Genomic DNA, 22,926 nt, shown 5'->3' on the forward strand with positions numbered 1-22,926 from the left:
AATTAATGCAAAGACATATTTACTAAATATACAAAATTCATAGGCTGTAACTAAAAAAAAATGCAACATAACATTTTCACATGAAAACTTATCTCAGAAATATTTATCTTTGAAAAAAAACTGTTCTCAAAAAATCAAAAAAGGAATTCTTAAGAGTTTAAGATCCTTTTACTTGTTTATAAAGCATTTAACAGAGCTGTTCTTTAGCTACCCCTAAAGTCCAAACTAAAATAACTGAAAACGTTTTTTTTTTTTTTTTTAATTAACATTTATCCAAGGTTTTATAATCTGACAATATATTCTTTCTGTAGCTTTGGTGTTGATCAGTCCAGCTTTTAAGAGTAAATCTTTGCTTTTTCTCAATTATTTTTAATAAAATTAGATTTTTCTTTACAATTCTTTAGTTTTACCTATATATTTACATTTATTTGAGTTCAGTTAGTCATACATATACATTCATTTTAGTAAGGTTTTCTATTTATTAGTAAGCAGAATAGTACTCTTTACTATTAGTATTAATTTAATTTTTGTTTCATTGCCATTTATTCAATTTGAAATATTTTTAAATAATTTTTAATGTAATATATAATCTTATGTTTTATTCTTTAGTTATTCCTCATATATTACAAATATTGTTTCTTGTTTATCAGCTTTATTTTTGCTATTTGACAAGAGTTTTTGATTAGCTCTAATAGCGCGTCAAACTTGCACTTTAAAGTCAGACTCGTCAAAAAACCTAGAAGCACCTCTGAGCAAAGTATGGACAGATGTGCAAGTAGCTGTTTCATAAAATACATATGTCACTACGTCACAAAACTGAGCTTTTTTTAATTTAATTTTGTCTGAAAAAAGTTGGCAAATTCATAGAGTGGAGTTCTGATGGTACAATAACAGGAGGGTTTATGAGTCTTTCAACTGTGTTGAATAAAGCATGACCATTGTTGATGTTTTTGTTTTTGCTTTCTGCAAAGAACGTTTGCGTTCAGCCTCTCTTTGTAGATTTGATAAAAACATGAAGTCGGGTTTTATGCCATTAACGTGTGAACTTCATTAAAAACAATTTACAGAGGGCTAATCAACACAATATTAACAATCAATTATCCAAAATGTTGTTTATCTCTAATTTGGCAAATTATTATTAAAAAATAATTTTATTAAAATGACATTGCACCTTCCTTCTGCTTTGTATTGTGAAGGGGTTGTTCAAACAACCCAACTGTTTGTTGTAAAAGTAATTTGACTTCATTCCAAATCCCTCAAAACAAACCTTGGTTTTATTTAACATACATAATCAGACTGAACTGTGATATCACTGCATCATTTTATTGGTTACTGGTTTCAGCTGCATCATATGTTCCTTTATTTCATCGTTTATTAGGTTTCCTTATTATTTTTATTTTACATGGTAATATGTGTTAAGTTAAAGTGTTGACTAAAGTATTTTAATTGGAAGTTGAAGGATTTTGCTGATAAATTCTTGTATTATGGAGAGACGTTGTTTGTGCTTATTGTTGTATCCTGTATGCGTAAGGCTTGCTGTTTGAGAACACCGGTGTGCAAATTCCCTCCCTCTATTGTTCTCTAATATGATACCTCACCAGGCAGGGATTCTTAAAACAATAAGCGATAGAGACAGAGCGCTATTATATTCTGATGATCAGCTGGTACCCTGACTTGTTAATTTTTCCCAAAATTACTAACAATTTAACTAACTTAATTGTATTTGGCACTTATTGTTATTCATAGCCAACCCAAACCTACTGCTGCATAACAGTGTGGAAAATAGACTGAGCTAGACTAAACTTTAGTTGAAGAGTAATCAACTGCACAAGAGCACTATCAAGTCACAGCAGGCTGTGTTACAAAACCAAATTTCCACAGAATGCCAACTGAGGTTAAGGTGGTGCCCATGTGTCTGTCTTGGTTTTCTGTGGGTAATTTGCTTTCTCCATCAAACTAATAATGTGTATTTTAAGGTAACAAGTAGCTTTAAGTTGCCTACTGTACATTAGTGAGCCTGCATATTTTTGTTTGCAAACACAAAGACACCAAGATCCTTTTAGTAATTTAAGGAAGGACCGTTCTTCTAAATGAACAAAGAACCAACTTCAAGGCAAAGTGCTAATAAGCTGCAGTAAGGACCGAGAGAACCACAAGCAAAGGTATCCTTCTGGAAACATTGATGTCAGTGAAGCTTTTCGCCTGCATGACGCTAGCAGACTGTAGCTAAGAGAACCCTGCTGCACAAAATGGAAGCCTGTCCAATTTGCTGAGGTTACATAGTGGAAGATTCAATGGTGATGCCATTATTCCAGCTGGGCTGCCCCACTGCAGTGAGTTTGAGCCCTTTCAGGTACCCTCTCAGTCTGGTCTGCTGAAAGTGGGTAGGTGGGTGGCCCACAACATGAATGACTAGAAGAAAAAGGAAAAACTTTTGGAATATTTCAGTCCCTGCCTTTCTCACTTTCAAGGCATGTATGAAAGGCAGGAGGTACTACTTAAATCAATTCCATCTCACAAAGTATGATTCTAGCCTAGTTTTATATAGCATCAAAGTGGTGGAGCTCACTGACTGTAACATTAAAAACAATAGATTGTAAAAAAGAAATAAATAAAGATCTATGCAGAGACGACAGCAGTAGCAGGCTTGATGGCATTATTTTCTGTAAATCTAAGAAAAGACAATTCACAAAGTACTGACACAACTCTGTTCTCCATTATTTGATGGAGAGTCATTTCCAAAAGTGCTGGTCCTGTTTTTGGCATCAATATTTTTTTGATTATTTTGTATTTTAAAAAAATCCAAAGCAAGACAAACATTTTAATGAATGGAAGGCTTCAAATTGTTAAATACTCAAAGGAGGAAATAAATCACAAATATAGCGTATTTTATTGGACTATAAGTCACACTTTTATTCATAGTTTGGCCAATTCTGCGACTTATAGTCAGGTGTAACTTATATATCAATTTTAAATGATAAAACATACTGACCAACATGAACCAAGAAGTAAACATTACCGTCCATTGCCGCAAGAGGGCGCTCTAGGCTTGTGAAAACTATATGCTGCTCTTGTACGAGTAAAAATTAATTGAAACATTAACTTTTAGTCAACAAAGCCTGAACATATGTTTGTATGTTGTTTTGCTGTTTCAGTATGCATCCACGCAGCGTTGCTAGCTTACAGATTGTCCGGGTGGTTTACAACTTCACCGATGCTGCACCTGAGCCTTATGTTGCTCTGAAACATCCGCGTTGTTTTCTTAGTTAAGCACGTAGCACCGTTACGCTGCCTTAAGGAACCTCAGCCAGTCTTTAACCTTTTTTGGACAGAAGTGTTGTATTTGCTGCATTATTTTTCCAAAAGTTGTTACCTCAATAGATTTAACCCTTTTCCTGTGCTTCCCTCCGATTGTGGCACGCTCTGACTCCACGTCTCAGGGCTTCAAACACTGTGATATGCTTTAATACAGGCATGAATTTTCATTTTAATCAATGATTTTAATGAGATCTTTGAAATGTTTTGACCTGTTTTGATTTTAATTTGTTTCTATTGTACTCACTACCTTTATTGGTGAATTGTATCTGCATGTTATTGTTCCTGTTTTTATTAGATTGTTTTATTGACTGTAGCACTTTGAGATTTTCTGTAAATGCAAAGTTCTAAGCCAGTGGTTAGGACAGTGAGGAAGTGTACTGCTGAGTCTAGGCAGATGTTACAGACCTGTATCGACTGCACAAATTGGAGTGCGATTGAAGCTTTTTCCACAGACCATTTACTGATGCTGTGAAATCATACATCAGTTTTTGTGTTGGACGTGTGTGCAGACCAAGAACTTTCACACACAAAACAAACAATGGTACAACAAAGAGACTTTCAGTAGTGGGGACTTGGCCCTGTGTGAGCAGGCCAGGAACAAACGCACCTAGGAGATCAGGGCAGCCAAGAGACGCTACAGTGAGGAGCTGAAAAGCAGCTTCTTAGCTGTCGATCCTGCTACAGTCTGAAGGACCTTGAACATTACAAGCTACAGGAGCCTGTCCTCCCGCACTGTGAAGACTCTCTGACAGGCGGAAAACCTCATCGGCTTCATCTGTAGGTTTGAAAACCAGCCATTTACACCTCACTACCACAAAAAAAGGACTACCTGTGTCCCTCACAGATAACTCTACAACGCCCCCCTCTCCCCTTTGACCCTCTATCCGGCACTAAAGATCACAGAGGAATGTCAATAGGTTCTTTACAGCATCAGCAGACCAGGAAAGCTCTGGGACCTGATCATATTCCCCCGTTCTGCCTGAAGGCCTATGCTGAGCAACTAGCCCCTATCTTCACTCAGATCTCTAACAAGTCTCTGGAGCTGTGTTGGGTTTCCTCCTGCATTGAACACTCCACCATCATCCTAGTCCCCAGGAAACACCACCACACGGTTAAAATACTGACCTGTATCCCTGAGGTCTGCGATCATAAAGACTTTGAGCAACTGGTGTTGAAACAGCTGAAGGAGATCAGCCTGCCCCCTGCTGGACCCCTTGCAATTTGTTCACGAGGCAAACAGGTGGGCAGGTGGCTTTGCACGGCACTTCATCCTGCATCGCCTCTACCACCCAGGGACTTACTGTTGGATCTTGTTTGTGGGTTTCAGCTCGGCCTCCAACACCATCAACCCAGACATCCTGCACCAGAAGCTCACCCAGCTCACAGTGCCACCCACCAACTGTCAGTGGCTCACCAGCTTCCTGACTACCGACTGAGACTGGGGAGCATTTCCTCCCTCTCAAGAAACATCAGCACTGACCACCTGGATCTTAACCCATTTAAGACACACACACACACACACACACACACACACACACACACACACACACACACACACACACACACACACACACACACACACACACACACACACACACACACACACACACACACTATTCCCTCACCCTCCCCAACAACATTGTGTTTATTGTGAATGACTTCCAGTTTCTAGGAATCACCCTTTCTGTGAACCTGAGAAGGTCCCCACACACTGACACTGATCTGAAGAAGGCCCAACACAGACTGGACTTTCTGCCACAACTCAGGAAATCCAACCTTCATCAGGGGCTTCACTGTGTGATCTGGCTCTTTCACAGAACAGGGCCACTCCAGATTGCATCGACTAATCAGAGAGGGTCATCAGGGATGACCTTCCCTCCATCTGGAACATAGGGTAAGGAGAAGCTAACATCTCTGCAGACCCCACACATCTTGGACACCACCTGCTACAGAGCAGCATTTATAAAACCAGTGAATACCTTAGGGTTTGAGTAGTCAGCTACACCACTGACAAACTAAAGAAGTATAGCACTATCGTAACCCACAACTTCCCTTTATTCTTTCTTACACATTACAAAAACTACTCTTTATACCTATAATGTCTGTTTGCTATGAGTGCTGTAACCAAAGTCAAATTCCTTGATTGTGCAAACAATCACAACCACGTAAAGATTCTGAGTATTAACTTTCTTTTCCACAGGCCATTATTTTTTAGCATTCTATTTGTCCCTCAGAGCCTAAATACCTTTCAAATCCTAACATCTAATTCTGAATGTTGGATTTACTAACTCTTCCACAACAGATGACTGTAAATAGAAGCAGGATCTAGAAAGCATGAGCTGCAGACAGACACATCTGCTCCTGCAGCTCTAAGATTCTTAAATGAGTTGTTGTGATTTATGGTGAAATGTTGACACATGTTTTGTTTCTGCTTTTAAACTATTGGTGTGAAATCAGTTGCCCTCAGGACTTGAACGAATAAATTAAAGAGTTAAAATGTTGAAATAATTAAAGTGGTTGAAAATGTTACTTCTCTGCCTTTACAATATTCCATCTAAATATGTTCCTGGTGATTCAATAAGTAATGCCGCCTTACAAGTGGCTTTTTCTGGGGGAAACCATTCCCCTGGTAAACAGAGCAATAAAACAGTAAAACGGCTACGCTCCCCGTTAGATGTCATACGTTTGACAGTGTCTTTGACAAAACTTGGCTTCAAAGCCCCAGACATAAAAACGTTCATGAATTTATAAAACCGTCATGAACAGAACCAGCTGGGAAAAGAATGATTGTGCCCTAAATGGTTATTTTACACTTGGAACAGAGGCCAGGTTCCTTCAGAGTGAGGTAAAGCACAGACAGCCATCCTCAACGGGGTGGAAAGAGAAGATTTCTAATAATGGACCCTGAAAACTATTCTAGTTACAGGAAAAGGTTCCTGTAGCTCTGGGGGAGCACACTGAGCAGCAGTTTGAGTTTATGTAATAGTGTGGATAATACACAATTTGGAATAAAGGCAGATTCACTAACAGCTTTATGTACGTCAAGTGCAAAAAGTGTTGCTGAAGTTGAAAATCCAACTTTAGTTGAATTTATAATTTAAAAAAATTAGTTTGAAATTTAATAATTTCAAACTAATTTTAATCCAAGTACTAATTAGATTGTTGGACAGATTTCAGCTAACATTTTACAGCTTCTAATGTGGTGGCAACACAGACTAAAATAAGGATAACAGATTAATTTATGCCTTTGCAAAAATACTTTAAAACAATGAAAATTAGATTTTTCTTTTTAAATATCAGACTAATATTTTGAAGCAAAACAAAGTTATTTGCATTCAACTGATACTCATCTTGTCACCGATCTATCAGCAGAGTAATTTAATGGGAATTTGTCACCAGAAAAACTGAAGCCACAAACGATAAAATACAAGATTTGCCGGGAAATGTTTCGGTCATGACTACAGATTGTCAGTCATCATGATGATGGTAATCAAAGGTTTTCAGTAGAACATATGATGACTTCTTTCAAGGATCAGCAAAGGGGGAAAGGGAAAAATTGAACAAAACAAACTATTCAAAAGCTAAAAGAAGAAGACAACTGGATTAGAGCAAACAGCGTGGCGTTTCTAAACAGCTTCATTAAATATAGATCTAACAGTTGAGTATTTGTGACAGACGTGAAAGCCCAAACTGACCCGTATTTTAACTGTTGTAAGCAAACATGGTTTAAAGAAGGTGGTAGAATTCATGGTAATTGAATTTAAACCAACAAAGCAGTCTTTGTATAATGATTTGAAGGCAGTACTGAGCACAGACCATCACTAAAGCAAGTCTGCCAGGATCGTTTTTAAATAATTCAACTTATCTCTGACATTTAACTTCCTGCTGGACGCCACAGATTTTTAAACGTTGCCTACCAGATAAAATAGCCACAACGTGCATTCAACGGAGAGAAGAGTAATCTGTAAAACACTGTAACACATGAGGGCCCTTCCAATGCCTCCATGCAACACTGAAAAACCAAGTGTACAAACATGATCAAAAAGCAGAGCTGCACAGTAAAAAGCTTTTTCTAGTTAGTTTTCTGAATGTTTCCATTTTTATCTTACTCTGGATTACTTTCTACTTCTCAGCTCAAAGAGAAAAACAGTTTTTAATAAGAAGTGACTCTAGAGGGTAAATTCAGATATCTAAGCTTGATTGACAGCCTCTCCAGCCCCTGAGATAAAGCCAATTAAATAACATGGGTAGGAGAGAGAAAAATAAATAATCTAAAGCTGGATAAATAAATGCTAAATTATTTGAGTGACCTTAGAGGGGCATTATTTCACTGCACATGCATATTGGAGATTAAAAAAAACACCTATAAATATTAATGTGGGGCAATTCCAGAGTGCAAATAAGCAGCGCATTATCTCTGTGTGGGTTTAAAGTGGAGCGCCCCTTCCTCACACTGAGAGCACACTGAGAAAAAAAACACACATTCAAAGTTAAACTAATGGAGTGGATAATACACATTATTAAATAAAAAAAGATTCATTTATGTACATAAACTGCAAAGAGTCTTGCAGAAGTACTTTTAAAGCACAGTTTCAGAGACTAACCAGGTCATAATGCCCCATTTTTAGTTCCCTAATCTCCTGCCTCTATTTCCAGTTTTACAAAGCATGAAAAGTGATCTGATTTGTATACATATCCCATTTAAATAGAGAAGAGATTAGAGGCACATCAATCTTGGCCCAGCCCCAGGGAATGGAGGAAAAGGTTACTAAATTTATCACTCTGGCTTCTGTTGCAGGAGATTTAAATATGGGAGTTGGAGTCTGACTGACTGTCCTCTGAGAAAGAATAAAGCTCCACCTCTGTGTACTCTCCCAGCACAGAGACCATTAATTACACACACTCACCATCGGTGTTCTCACTTCATGCCGACACTGCAGGCAATATAGAACCAAAACTATGAGGAAAGGCTTACAGCCAGTGATTATAGGCTGTTCATCAGGAAATCTAGCGCTTCCCAAACTGGAGCAGTTTAGTCCGTAATGCTCTTCACGGGTGGGGCATGGATTAAAAAAAGAAGCCTTCTTTAAAGAAAAGCTGCTTGTATTTCAGAGATAGAATATCTTGTTCTGTGCTGCTACCTTTATCTGCAATTAACCAATAAAGTAAGTTTTTCAGATTAACTTCTAACTGTATGCCTGGACCACAATATATCCGGATAAAATCCTAAACCCAGGCCTCTTTGAAAACATGAAAGAGATGTAAAACTCATTCAGAATGAATCATCTAAAATAGACCATTTCACGCGTGACATCACGAGCTACGTCTGCGCTACATCGGGTCCCGCTGGTAGGCAAAAACAGTACTGTTCTCGTCTACTATCATTACAAAACGGGTGATTTAGAGCGTACTTTTAGTTAGTTTATTTTTGGCATCTAAACAATGCCTACGACTTGTTGTGCTGCCACTGGCAGCACAACAGAGGCATTCCAAATAGTCGGATGTACGTTTCTTTCGTTTACCGAAGGAGGAAGAAAGACGAAAGAAATGGATAATTAATGAAAAGATAAATGAAAAGAGCGCAGGCAGACACTCCCAATCGACTGTGGGAGCCATCATACTACGACAGAATCTGCAGTCTACACTTCATCTCCGATAAATACAACTTAATTTTGCACTGGTCATTGTTCTACTTAAATAATTATATAAATAAAAAATTAGGATATATATTTAAGTCAAGACGTAAACGTTCGTTTCGTAATGATATACGTACATGACACATTTTTTGACTGATATGACTTATATTCCGGAGCAATTTATAGTTCGAAAAATACGGTATTTAAATCCTGGTACTTTAGGTTGCAATAAAGTCAATATATTGTTGGTTAGGGATGGGTACCGGATTTGGTAAATCAGTAGGTAGGTACCTACTGAATTCTGTTGGTACTACTGAGTACCTATTCATGTAAAATCAAATGGTACCATGTTTCGGTACCTAAACGTATCATTGTGATAGTGAGGGAGTGGAAACGTGGGCCATTTACTCTACAATTTACTTTACATGAACACAGCATTGCACACACAAAAGTGTAATGACATCAGTAGCCGCTGGTCTAGTCAACCAAGCAACGATGGCTGACAGAAAGCGCTCAAAAGTATTGCCTCCACTTTCCAAAATGCAATGCAGATTATGCTTGAATAATTCTAATCACAGGAAGCACCTGGTCACTGCTGCTAAATACAGCAACTTGGTCGTTATATTTAGCAACGAGTGCTGCTGTGAGCTCCTTCTCACTTCTCCAAGTGCCACCTCACAGGCAGCTGCTGCTGCACCATCCTGAGACCCGTCAGCAGTCAGAGCAAAGAGAGCAGAGCCTCTCCATTTCCACATTACCAATAAATTAAATATTTTAATGTGGTCTTTTTTTTCCTGCAACTATTGCACTAAAATATTTCCCTGAATTTCATTCACAAACAGATTCAATCCTTTGTTCACCTTGTTCACTCTGTACTGTCCTTTTTGTCAAAAACTTGGTTTATGTGGCGTGGATTCAAGCAATGCATTTAAATTCATGAATTATTTCATAAGGTTCATTTGTAGAGCCAGACTAGTTTATATATTGAGCAATAAATGTTAAACTGAAATATGTTGAGATTTTATATTATTAAGCTAAATAACATTTATTACCACATAAACACACGTACGGAAAATAGGTATCGTTAAGTACCGGTATTGACTCCCAGGTACTGTGTATCGGTATCAGTTCAAATCAGAAAGGTACCCATCCCTGTTGTTGGTAGAGGCAGGTCTGGAGTGTTGTTCTTATAAATCTTTGCAATATGAAAGAAAAAAGTAAATAACTATTTCTCTAATTAGAGTAGTAAGCAGCATGAGCTTACTTCTGATGTGCTGATCCTTTAAGCTTTTAAAATGCTGAAATCATCAATCTCCATTACATCCTCAGGTACCCAGACACCTCACTGCACTGCTTTCAATCATTCCCCCAACACAGCAGCTCCCTGTACTGGACCAAATCTGACAGAATCATTTTCTTGCCTGAAGCCCAAACTAACCTGACATGTTTCTCTTACACAAAACAGTGGCCTTTTTCTTTTTTTTTTACCTGTTTCTCACACTGGCCATAGTCCGGACCCTGGTCTGGCTGAAAGAAGCAGATTTCTCCTCGGTTTTTGGCCATCTCTATCAACCCAAAGGCTGTCCTCACTGTGGCGTTGCGAGCATGAACAAACACCATGACCTGTTCAACAAAGACAGAGCAAAGTTGTTCAAAATCAACACACTGCAAAAAGTAGTTGCTGGTTTGCAAATAGAATACAGTAAAAAACTATCTGCCTGTCTTTTAATCACACCTACATGATTCACATCAACAAACATCAGCCTCAATGTCTTTTCAGGCCAGCCAACAAGTCAGTCCTCAGGTCAAGAGTACAGCTGTGGCTCTCTGCAGCTCCTCCAGAGTGCAGCGTTCAGATGATGGGTTGATCAGAGCTCTGGGAGGTTGTTGTAGAACGTGACCCTGGTTTAAACTGGACCGTGACCTTCTCCCTGACTTGTCTGCTGGGTTCCCTTGGTCTTTGTGATTCTGGTTGTTCTCTAATATTCTCTGGAGAACCTCTGAGGCCAGAAACAGAACCCGCTGCATTTGGACTCAGAATAAATTATACACAGCTGTATTGTATTTACTAACTAGGCAACGAGTAATAAGGAATCAATAAAAAAGCACCCTGCACTTTTGAGATATTTATTTGTAAAACACATGTATTCTTTTTTAATGAAAAGATTTGGAAACAGAAATCCCCATTTTACTAAACATTTTAAAAATGTTACTTTGAGAAGCTTTTGTTTTAATGCTTATAAACAATGTTTATGATCCATAAGAGCAAAGAAAAGTGCATGGCAGCAGACATGCAGCAGCAGCAGCAGCAGCAGCAGCAGCAGCAGCAGCGAGCCGTGTGCATGTTCCAACACACAGAGTCCAGAGGGAACACTGTAGCAAATGTTATTTATTGGAGGTGTTTTATCAGCACCACTGAGCTGTGTGGAACCGTAAGCACCAGATTCTCAGCTTATTAAACTTTGTTCCGGCAGCATGCTTCCCACCAGGAGGGCGCTGGGAAAATCATAAAGGAAATTTCATCCATCACATCCTCCCTGATGAAATTAATATATGTCAGCGCCACTTCTTGACAATTTAATACCGAGAGAAGAAGAGGCCTCCCCAGTTGGGCTCTGGAATCTGCAGCATAAGACCAAGAGGTGGACTGGAGCTTTGTATATATATATATATATATATATATATATATATATATATATATATATATATATATATATATATATATATTTATTTATTTTTTTTTATTTTTTTTCTGGTGTATGATCAAGATGCCGCATAATAAATGCCTATGAGGGATAGGATGGACATGAAAGAAGAGAAAAAGAAAGCCCTTTGTGTAAGTGTGTGTGTGTGTGTGTGTGTGTGTGTGTGTGTGTGTGTGTGTGTGTGTGTGTGTGTGTGTGCATACTTGCAATAAAAGGAGGAGGATAACAACAGCGCTCAGTAGGGAGTTCAACTTCTGCAGCAGATGGGAGCTAAATGGTAAAGCCTGAATTGGCAGTTCTCATGTTCTCAGCAGGCCTTCTGAGGCTGCAGAGGGGAGGCAGAATGAGTGGAAGGTGCTGGGATGGGATGGGATGGGATGGGATGGGATGGGATGGGATGGGGGAGAGGACGGCTACACTGGGGTAGATAAGGACCTAAGGGACTTTAGATAGCAGGTGTTAATTTTGGACGTTCAACTAGATATTTACTGCAGAAACTACAAGTCTTGAAAAAGTTGAGATTATTTTTTTTCCCTTTTGGTTTGTTTTCTACGAAAAACAGATTTGTGAGAAAGAAGTTTTAATATTGAGCCTAGACTGCTCTGTTAGTCATAAAACATCCGCTGTGCGTGTGTGTGTGCGTGTGTGTGTGTGTGTGTGTGTGTGTGTGTGTGTGTGTGTGTGTGTGATGGGAGAAGGAGTGCTCTCTGTTCGTACCCTCTCATATTGCACAGTGTTTTTCTAATGGCTCGAACATAACCACAAACTACAATGGATTTTATTTGATGAACCAACATAAAGCAGTGTGCAAGTGTAAAGATGAAGGAAAAAGACAGATGCTTTTGCACAGTCTTTCCATATAAATAGCTGAAACATGTTGCATAGATACCCCGTCTTTCCTCTTACACAGTAAAATCCAGCTCGACCAAGTGCGTTTAGAAGTGGCCAAATTAATAACCACTGCAGCTCACAAAGTGGGTAGGGACTCTGGATGGGTTCCTCCTTATTGACACATTTCGTCTCTTCTCCAAGAGACGCCAGCCTTGGGAGTTTCAGCTAAACTCAGACTTATCAGCAGAGCCTTTGCTTATTGGATCAACACGTTTAACTGTGACAAGCAGAACAGGTTGTTAATATGCAAAAGAGGACCATCAGCCTACCAATTGACCGCTAATGCTCTGATGGCTGCTTATTGTTCCAGGGGGCAGAGTCATACTTGCAATAGCAGCATTGTAAGAGAGGGAAAATTGGACCTGGAGGCCTCTACTCCTGTTTCACAATGGGTGGTTATTCTTTATAAAATGGCCTCCTTTACTCCCCTTTCAAACCAGTGTTCCATCTTTATCCCTAAAAGAGTGACAGCTGGCCTGCAGATGAGTGTAAACTGCAGAATCATGATGTCACTCTTCTGTGGTGGGCCATCCTTTTCACCAGTGGCTGCTTTGTTTCCCCAATAATGTTTGTGCCGGGGGACCAAATCTTTAGGGTGAACCAGTCTTTGTCCTGGTGTGTTTTGAGGTTTGAAAGCCACTGGTGCGTCATGTTTAGAAAATAAACGTCTTAGTTTCTCTGAAGCTCCTACAACACAGGGAATGACTACTAGTCTGGGTTTGGGGTCCTCCTTTTCACCTGATGGTTGGCTGGAGTCCTGTTTGGGTTTCTTCTGAGTTTTGAGGAAAGTCCAGCTGGGATAACCACATTGCTCGTTTGCCTGTCTTGTGTGTGATCTCACCTTCTCACTTGCTCCTGAGTTTGTAGGGACGTTATCTGCTCTATGATCCAGAGTCCCGATGGCTCCTAACTTTTGCTCCAGTGGGTGATGGGAGTCAAACTGCAAGTACTGGTCCATGTGGGTGGGTTTGTGGCACACGTCAGTTTCTAACTGTCATCCAAGACTAGGACATCGCAGTGCAGGAATGTCAACCTGCCATTTTTACATCCTCTCTTGTAAACTTTATATATTTATCCACAGAATTTATGTTATCAGTGAAATGTTGGACTTCCTGAGATTTATTTGCAACAATAGGAGAAACTGGGGATCCCAGAGCACACCCATATTTCTGCCTATAATAAAATGTGACGGTGGTGAGTGTCCCTCTTGTCTCTGCTGCTGTCACCTCCCTAAGCAAAGACAAGAACATCATCACCCTCACAGCAGACAAGGGTAGGTGCACCGTGATATTGAACTAGAAAGACTACCATGATAGTTATGACAGTCCCTAGTGACCTAACCACATTTGAACCACTGAAATGCGGCCCAGGAAGAGGTTTCAAGGAGAAGTTAAAAATGTGGAGCAGTTTCACTAGCCTAGTGGGGAAAATGTGTTGATTTAAATGTATTATTTATAAAGGTAAACAACATTCTATAATGGTGTTCTCTGAATGTTCAATTATTTCTGTTAGTAAATTCTTATACTTGAAGAGAAGTTGTCAATAATTTATTCCATGTATGTGGAGTTTGCTGTTAGACGAATGTCAGTCCTACATGTGTGGCAGCATGATGGAGCAGGCAGAGGGAGGCGTCTTAGGATGGGGAGTAAAGGACAACTCCCCCATTTACTCCATTAGGAACCCCTGTTCTTCAAAAACCCACCCGGAAAGGGAGGCACCATTAGCAGCGCCACCAAAGTCTATGGGGGTGCGAGGCTAGGGAAAAGCAGTGAGGCCCAAGAGTCAACCGCAAACACAAAGTACAAAAAAAGAGAAGAATGTTCGAATTACTCTTTCAACTATTGCTAACATCAGCCAATTGGTGTGATATTCACTGGACAATATCTAACAGGCCCACGGTTATTTGATAAACATAAAATAACGTAAAAAGTATGTAATTGCACAACAGTATGAATATTTTTGCAAGTTACACTATTTCCATCAGCTCACATTTTCCTGTAAGTGGTTCTGTTGTCAGAAGGTAATGAAGAGCCAGTAATCATGGGTGACTCATAACTTTAAGGGTTCCTTAATTTTCTCCTTTAACCAACTAATTGGCTAAGAGCCCTTTTCAACTATGGGTTTGTGAATGTTTTTTCTTCAGAACTTAACTTCCCCAAACTTTTATATTGACCTAGGTCTTTTCTGTCTGCTTATCCACCATACCCAGCCATAGATGTAGATTATGTTCCCTGAGCGGTTCCTCCTACTGCAGTAGTACTGCAGTGATCTAGGGACTGCCCGAAGCAGTAGTGGAGTACAGAATGACATTAAAAAAACAGTGAAATCCTACAATGTCATTAATCTTAGATTGGTTTTGATTTAAAAACCCTTGTAGGAGTGGTTTGGGGGTGTAGATTTGTCTGATTAGGCCCTGGTTCGTGCGGTGGAAACCCAGAGCAGGGATAAACTAGCCCTGAAAAGTACCCTGGTTCCTGGAAAGTTTCCTGGAATGGAAACATACCTGACAACTCCAAACCACACACCAGATAACCGAAGTACAGCAAAGGGTGATGTCTGTGGGTGTCTTCCATCTTCCACTCAACAGCTGCAAATGACGAGCTTGTTTGTATACGAATACTTGGGACTGTTCAAAGGATCAGTCTGAATTTTGAGATGCAAGGCTGCCAGCATTACTGTCAGTTATTTTATTTTTAGAATAGGTATTTCTGTAACTCCAACAAAGACCTGCACAATCAGATCTAATCTGAATCGTTTATTTATTTATTTCTAAGAAAGAAAACATTGAATTAAAATGCCTATAAATAAGCCTTCCCACATGGATTGAGTACCACATATTTATTTTCAGGTCAAAATCCTCGCCATTTTCAGCACAACTGTATAAATGCTAAATACAGAGGGAACTTTCTGTTTAAATGTTAAAGGACTCACCTGATGACCGGCTTTAATCTGGTCCAGAACTTTGTTATAACACACCTCTTCCATGTCATGCATCTGCTGGATCTGTACAGGACACACCAATAATGATCTGTTTTTACTTTAAAAGTTTTTGGCTTCCTCATTCAAAATATTTGGTATACTGTTAGAAAGTTCAGTACATGTCAGTCTCCTTTCAACATTTTTAATCTTAACTTTCAAATACGAATGATCAAACATTAGGCAATGATGACCATGGAGGTATTAATGCCACTAAAGCTTTTAATCTCTACACCTGCATTCTTTAATGATGTTTGGCACCAAAGCATTTAAACATTCCCCATCCAGTTGCTTTATAAATGCTCTGAGTGGATGGCTGTTTATTTACCTTGTTGGTGGTTTTGATGCCGACAAAGGTTTGTCCAAGAGGCACAGGTCTGAAGCGGCTGTCAAAGAAAAACAGGCCAATGTAGGGGTTGACATGCAGGAAGGCGGCCACATCCAGGTAGTTTGGCAAGGTGGCTGACAGTCCCAGGATCCGGATCATGCTCTGTGTAGACTCCACCTGCCCAACAAACAATGCGGTGTTAATGCTAGACCACAGATCCAAGCATGTATCCAAGTGGATGAAACCCAATCTGCCCAAAAACTCTGGCTGGCCCTGGAAGAAGAAAGCTGTGCTTGTGTGTACTCTTTGAAATTGAATAAAATTATTATTCATAAATATGTTAGAGACACTTAAATTCCTGGTCTTGTTACTGCATTTTCTGCCTATGTACACAGTAAAGATGCAAATTGGTGCAAGCAATCTTTTAACCACATTTCTTCTGACTGGTGGTAATGTCATTTTGGAGTGGCCCAGCAGGAGTCCTGACTTGAATCTAATAGAGAATGTTTGAAAGGAGCTATAGAACAGGGTGGCATTAAAGAGGCCTCCAAACTCAAAGACTTAGAGGTCATCACTAAAGATAAATACCCAACACATAGTAGAAAACTGCTCTGCAATTCTAAGAAGGGTTTGATTCTTGTATTGCCAATACAAATATATAATTCATAAAAGGGTATGAATTTTGACCTGGCATTTTCTCATTTCCTATCAGCAACAAAGTTATTCGTAGAATTATTTTTTTATTTTTTTTTTTAAATATACGTTTGGTAGCAGTATGAATAATTCTGGACTTAACTGTACACGTGCATGTGTAGAAGGCCATGTTGGGCATTACTGACTGAACAAAAGGTAAGCTCTATTAAACTGGCTTTGTTTTTGGCTTTCTGCAACTGTAGAAGGGTCAATCAGCATCCAATGCTGCAGGAATACCTGGAGTGAGGGAGCTTTTCCTTAACAAGTTTCTTCCATCAGAAATTATCAAGTGTAAAAGCGCTGAACAGCTTGGCATCCTCAAACTGACAGCTATTCATTGAATAAATATGTACATAACACTCATCTACCCTCTTAAGAGTGAAGAAGGTTTAGCACAAACTAGAGAAAAATCTCTAAAGCGACCATGTGATAGGCACCTCCTGTTTTGGAATGAACACTTCAAACACACACATTTAGAAAACTAAAAACATTAAACTTCAAGGTTAAACCTACACTTCAGAATGACACCATTTTCTGTTTTAAGTGCAAGTGAAACAAATGCCATTATGCTGCCAGCATAGAAAGCTTCATCTTCTGTCAGATGAGTGTGACATGAACAGCTAATAAAAACATGGCTAAAAGCCCTTTCTGTGTAAGCCATGAAATAAACATGGGCTCATTGACGAGAGGTTTGGACTCAGTTTTCCTTTCCCTCGATTTAAAGAGGAGGCCTTAAAAATGCCTTTGTAATTTTAACTAAGAAATCATTTGTTAGTTATTTCTGTAATCCCAATTTTGAAGATTTAAAAAATACATATATTAGTACATTGTATTGTGTATATTCTTTAAAGGCCCTGCAATAGACTGGCGACCTGTCCAGGATGTACCCCGCCTCTCGTCCATTGACAGCTGGAGATAGGCACCAGCACCCCTCACAACCCCACAAGGATAGGCGTGTTAGAAAATGGATGGATGGATGGATGGATATTCTTAAAGGAACAATAAGTGATATTTCACCACTAGGCTGAGATGGAGCACTATCTGTAGACCAAAACAAGACGTGTATCAAGCCACGCCTTTCTCAAACTCGCTCCAGTGCTCGGCACCATTTCCCCTTCTCCCCCATTGGCAAGTATGAGCCTATTTCCAAAGGATAACTACAAAGCAGAACAGCATGACCTTTCAGAGGGACATGTGTAGTGAAGAAGTAAGTAACTCATAACTTTATAACACTGTTAGCAAGAGAACGTTTTGATCCGATGGGCATGCTCTCCGCCATTTTGTGGGCAGGGAGTGGCATCTGTATGCGCGTGGATGCCACTATAGCCCTTTTTCTATTGCCACTCAACAGCCTGGGGCTTCTGAGAAGCCTGGGGTTTTGCAAACCACAGGCAGCATTTACATACACATTGCCCAACTTATTTCACTTTCCCAGCGCTTTACTTTCCTGGGGCTTTGGTCCCCCGACCGACCAAGTATTTCTCTTCTTTCTCGGGCCTTGTTGACGGGCGAGGTTGCGTGCAGTAAGAAAACCACAAGGGTGGAGTAAGGAGCAGTGAAGAGATGAGGAGTTTACAAACCTATCGATTTTATCACCTTCATTTATCAAAAAAAGTTGTTTTAAGATGATTTTAGGAGAGAAAGTGCACTTCCAAACTTCATCTTTGCAGCCAGTTCATCAGGATTATGAGCCAGTTTTAACTCAATTTTATGCAAGAGCTATAGTTTCAACATTTCCTTTTGTCTTCTTTGTCTTTTTCGCAAGTAGTAACATCAAGTTGTGACTCGTGATGTGAAAAAAAACGTGATTCCGTCTGAAATTTTCTAATATAGCTTCTAGCTCTTGTTCCTAACTCCTGTTCATTGACCTTTCATGAGGTCAACAGTAAGAACTCTATTGGGGTAGGAAAGGAACTTCAGACTGCTATGTTGATTTCAGACAGCCTTAAACTCCATCATCATTATTCTAGTCACATCTGGGTTTACAGCCTTCTGAAAATGAACTACAAAAAAACGCAAGTCAGACAAATAGCGGTGGAAGCTCTGTATTACACAAAAAACATATTGAGGTACATACACTTGCATGTGTCACACACAGTACAAATGAAGCAACAATGTCACTGTAAATAGTATTAGTGTTACTGATTGACCTAACATTGCTTCACTCCAACCATAAAGCTCTCTTCTCTCCAGATATTTGTGTTAATATCTGTGAGATGAGCTGTGCTTATACATTATGTCAAGCAAATGATTGTGGGAATCCTTATGGCTCCTTTGCGCCAGTGAGGGACATTGCAAGCTTCCTTTTTAAAGGAATTATGATGGGTAGCATACAGGCTCTTTTTCCTACCTCCTTTCGTATTGATTGCACTATTCCTACTGCTCTTATCATGGCAAATGCATCAGCATTTGCCATGTCCAGATACAGTTGTATTGTGTTATTTATTTATCTATCCATTATCTGTACCCACTTATCCATGCAGGGTAGCAGTGGGGCTGTTGCCTATCTCGAGCGGTCACTGAGGTAGGGTACACCCTGGACAGGTCGCCAGTCCATCACAGTGTATTGTGTTATTTTACATCATTTTATAATTTTCTGTCTTTAAGCATATACCATAACTGACACTGATTTTATTAAGGTATCAATCTGGGACAAAGTCAAAAATCTTGATCACGAGATCCAGTTCTAACTAAGCTCCACCTTAGGCAGATCTGTTACTGAGTGATCAACGATAAACTGTCAATGTAACGAAAGTTACGACTGTAACTACGGTTCTATGAATCCCGAATGAACACCAGAGGCGGTGCTTAAAGCACTGAATGATCACTCTTGCGCATGCACAGGTCGAGAATTTTATACCAACATGGTCACGTGTGACCCCCGGTGACACTGGTAAGCCCATATAATCACGTGACAACGACAGCTCAGTCCCTTAATCTTCTCGCGAACAACACGATGATTCCGAGGGACCGAACGCTCTGGCGGTCATCCGGGATTCATAGAACCGTAGTTACAGTCGTAACTTTCGTTCTATTTCATCCCTACTGACCGCCAGAGGCGGTGCTTAAAGCACTGGATGACGACTACCAACAGAGTCCTGAGGAATCACACAGAAATATACAACCCCGCAAGCACGCCCACCACACTGGGATGAGGATGCGTGCTGGGATAGGATCCCCACCAAAGGGTGAAAGTCGGCCAAGTTAACCCTGTAAAACCTTACAAAGGTATTCGGGATACCAAGAGGCTGCTGGACATATAGCCTCCAGAGTGACTCCCGCCATAGTGGCCTGCCACACTAATGCTTCTGGTGGAATGGCACCGTACACCAGCAGGGGGTTGGCGGACCTGTAGAACGTACACTCGTTCCACCACGTCCACAGTCTGACGTGCAAGACCCTGTTTAGAAGGAGCCTGCCCTTCGCAGGGCCCTGAGTAGCAAACAAACAGATTATCAGACCGCCGCAGAGAAGCTGTGAGTCTGACATATGCCTTCAGTGCCCGAACAGGGCAGAAAGGCTAGACCCATCCGTATAAAGGCTAGCAAGCTGGAGGGGCACAGTGTGGCCCGCAAATGAGGCCACAGTAGGAAGAAACCCAACATCATGCCAGAGAATAACACCAGCTGGATTCCCATGGCAACAGGGCTTGTGAACAGACAACACTTGTAGCTTCCTGACCCGCTTCGCCAAAGCCAAGGCAAGGAGAAAGTCTTTTGACAGACACTCAAGGCTTGCATCTGCCAACTGTTTCAAACGGAGGAGATCGCAGGGCAGTGAGGACGAGAGAGAGAGGTCTCACACAGGCACAACAGGGCATGTGGGAGGGTGCAAACATCGGGCACCTCTCAGACACACAAAGCATCCTTTTTACGGCCTATCGTTTCTCCACTCGCCACCGAATGCCAGCAAAGATGGCAGCAAACATAAACTTCCAGAGTGGATGGAGACCAACCTTGAGAAAGCAGTGCTTGAAGGAAGGTTAAAATAAGAGAAACATGTCAGTGTACAGGGTCCTCATGTCTTGCATGACACCAGCTGCTAAACCTTCCACATATGGGTATAAACCAGTCGTGTGGAAGGGGCCCAGGCATTAGTCATCATATGTCCGATGTTTCCCGTCATACTCTGAAGGAAACGTCGGCCCTGTAGCGGCCAGGCCCAGAGTTGGAGGCGACTGGGATTGGGATGCAGGATCTGATCCCCCAGCTGTGACAGAAGGTCCGTCCTGTGGGGAAGAGGCATTGGAGAGCTGCAACAGAGCCTGTGCAGCAAAGGAAACCAGATTCTCCCTGGCCACCAGGTGGCCACTAGAAGGACCCAATGCCCCTCCTGAAGGACCTTCGGGGGTGTTGGGCCTATCATGGAAGCGGTGGAAAAGTGCAGAGCAGCACTCTCGTCCAGTCATGTGCCAGTGCGTCTTGACCCAGGGGACTGGCATTGTCTGCCAGGGAGAACTAAAGTGGGCAATGTGTTGTCTCTTCGGACGAAAGTAGATCTACAGCTGCTTTGCCATACCTCTCCGAAATGACCCCCACTACCTCCAGGTGGAGTCTCCACTCCCCCGTTGGTGGGCGTCCCAGAGACAGAATATTGGCCGAAACATCTGCACCCCTGGAATGTAGGCAGCTCTCAGGCTGGCGAGAACAGGGGCTGCCCAGGTCAAGAGCCTCTGGGTCAGCCACAGCAATGTTAACGAGCGTGTCCCCCATTGATGGTTGATATGAAAAACCACTTAAGTATTGTCTGACCGCACCAAGACATGCCGTCCGCACAGGTCTGGGAGGAAGTGTTGCAACGTCCGCTGCACAGACTCCGACTCCAAGGCGTGGATGTGCTGCAGTTTTCCTCCGCGGAGACCATGACCCCGGGCGATCTGTCACTGCACGCCCCATACCATGGCGGACGCGCCAGTAGAGACAAACCTCTTGTCGAGACGGCAGCGAACCAAGTGGAACCCTTTGTCATTAATACTGCATTTTGCCACTGAGCCAGTGATGCGAGGCAGTGAGAGGACACCCACAGTGTGGTGCGATGGCACAGCATACGAGAAGGGTCCAGTCTCAGGCTGTGAACCACATCCGCAGTGCTCGCAGAGACAACAGTCCCAGGGTATTACTGTAGTGGCAGGAGCCAGCTTGCCCAACAGATGAAGATAAGCAATAAAAGGGGTGCACGGCCGGGCAGAAAGTCGGGCAGCATATGCAGAATGCCCTCGACACGCTGAGGCGATGGGCGAACGGTCACAGTGAGGGAAGTCCATTGTGATTCCAAGAACGTGACATCTTGAGATGGAACTAAGTTACTCACAAGTAGACCCAATAGGTCTACAATGGTCGAGTAATGTGCTCGTGTCTGCAGTGGCTTGGGCCTCTGTGGGCGCACAGATGAGCGAATTGTCCAAGTAGGGCAGGATCTTTAACCCCTTGGCCTGCAGAGGACACAGTGTTGCAGCAATGCACCAAGCAACATACATGGGGACAGAGAGACCGAATGGGAGAACCCTGGACGAAAGGCTTGCCCCTGAAATGCAAAGCAGAGAAAACAGCCAATGACATGGTGCGATTGGGACATAAAGTATGCGTCCCTCATGTCAACCAGGGTGAACCAGTTGCCTGGAGAAGATTGTCTGAAGCACACCCCTGATGCCCAACATGTGGAAGGGGATGGTCTCGAAAGAACATTCAGACCTCTCAGGTCCAAAAATTGGGTCGAGTCCGCAGCCGTTTTTGGGACCAATAAAAATACTTAAGTATAAAGCTCCCTGGGTCCTGCAGGGGGTCAACAGGCAATATACCGCCCTTGGCCAGCAGGCATCCATCTCGTGGCTCAGAGTCTGAGCCTTTACCTGGTCGCGAATTCCCGTCATCCTGACTCGACCAGGAACAGGAGGGCGGCGGAACTGTAGCGCGTAACCCTAGGCAAGTGTAGACACCACCCATGGATCAGAAACGAGAGCGGTCCAGCAGCCAAGCTAGTCCTGGGTAAAGTGTCCCCACCGCCAGCTCGGTGATGCACTGGCCATAAGCAGGCAGTGGTTGCCCCACAAAGGTGTAGTTGGGGCAGGATAAGTGCATTAAAGTGAACCAGAGGCACTCCCAGCAGGATGCCACAATCGCCTACGATGCAGGCCGGCCAGCTGCTGCTTGTACGCAAGCCTGGGTTGACCGCTGCAAGCGCAGCAGAGCCAAATAACTGCCCAGAATCACTGGAAGACTCATCAGGGTCTCTCTACAGGCTTTGGTTAGAGGAGCCTGAGCCAACCAACTTGGCGGCATGCTTCAACAACGGTAGACAGGACACGGCCAACTTACCTTGACAAGAGAGAAAAAGCATGTAAAGGTTGGTCAATCGCGGAGCCTCCAGAGAGGCTGAGAGA

General features: G+C 41.7%; 1 protein-coding gene across 2 annotated transcripts in view; it reads right to left on the reverse strand.

Moving 5' to 3' along the window:
* ascc3 (activating signal cointegrator 1 complex subunit 3) overlaps positions 1 to 16,031 on the reverse strand; it is a gene marked incomplete at its 5' end in the record, with an annotated part of 88,798 nt that extends 72,767 nt beyond the window's left edge. For both annotated transcript variants that reach the window (XM_036128700.1, XM_036128695.1), the window contains 3 exon segments: positions 10,443 to 10,577; positions 15,482 to 15,553; positions 15,855 to 16,031. In XM_036128700.1, the coding sequence (XP_035984593.1) occupies positions 10,443 to 10,577; positions 15,482 to 15,553; positions 15,855 to 16,031 (384 nt within the window).
* Positions 16,032 to 22,926: the final 6,895 nt, after the last annotated feature.

This window comes from Fundulus heteroclitus, chromosome 3 (genome assembly GCF_011125445.2).
Source record: "Fundulus heteroclitus isolate FHET01 chromosome 3, MU-UCD_Fhet_4.1, whole genome shotgun sequence".
In the NCBI taxonomy this organism is placed as follows: Eukaryota; Metazoa; Chordata; class Actinopteri; order Cyprinodontiformes; family Fundulidae; genus Fundulus; species Fundulus heteroclitus.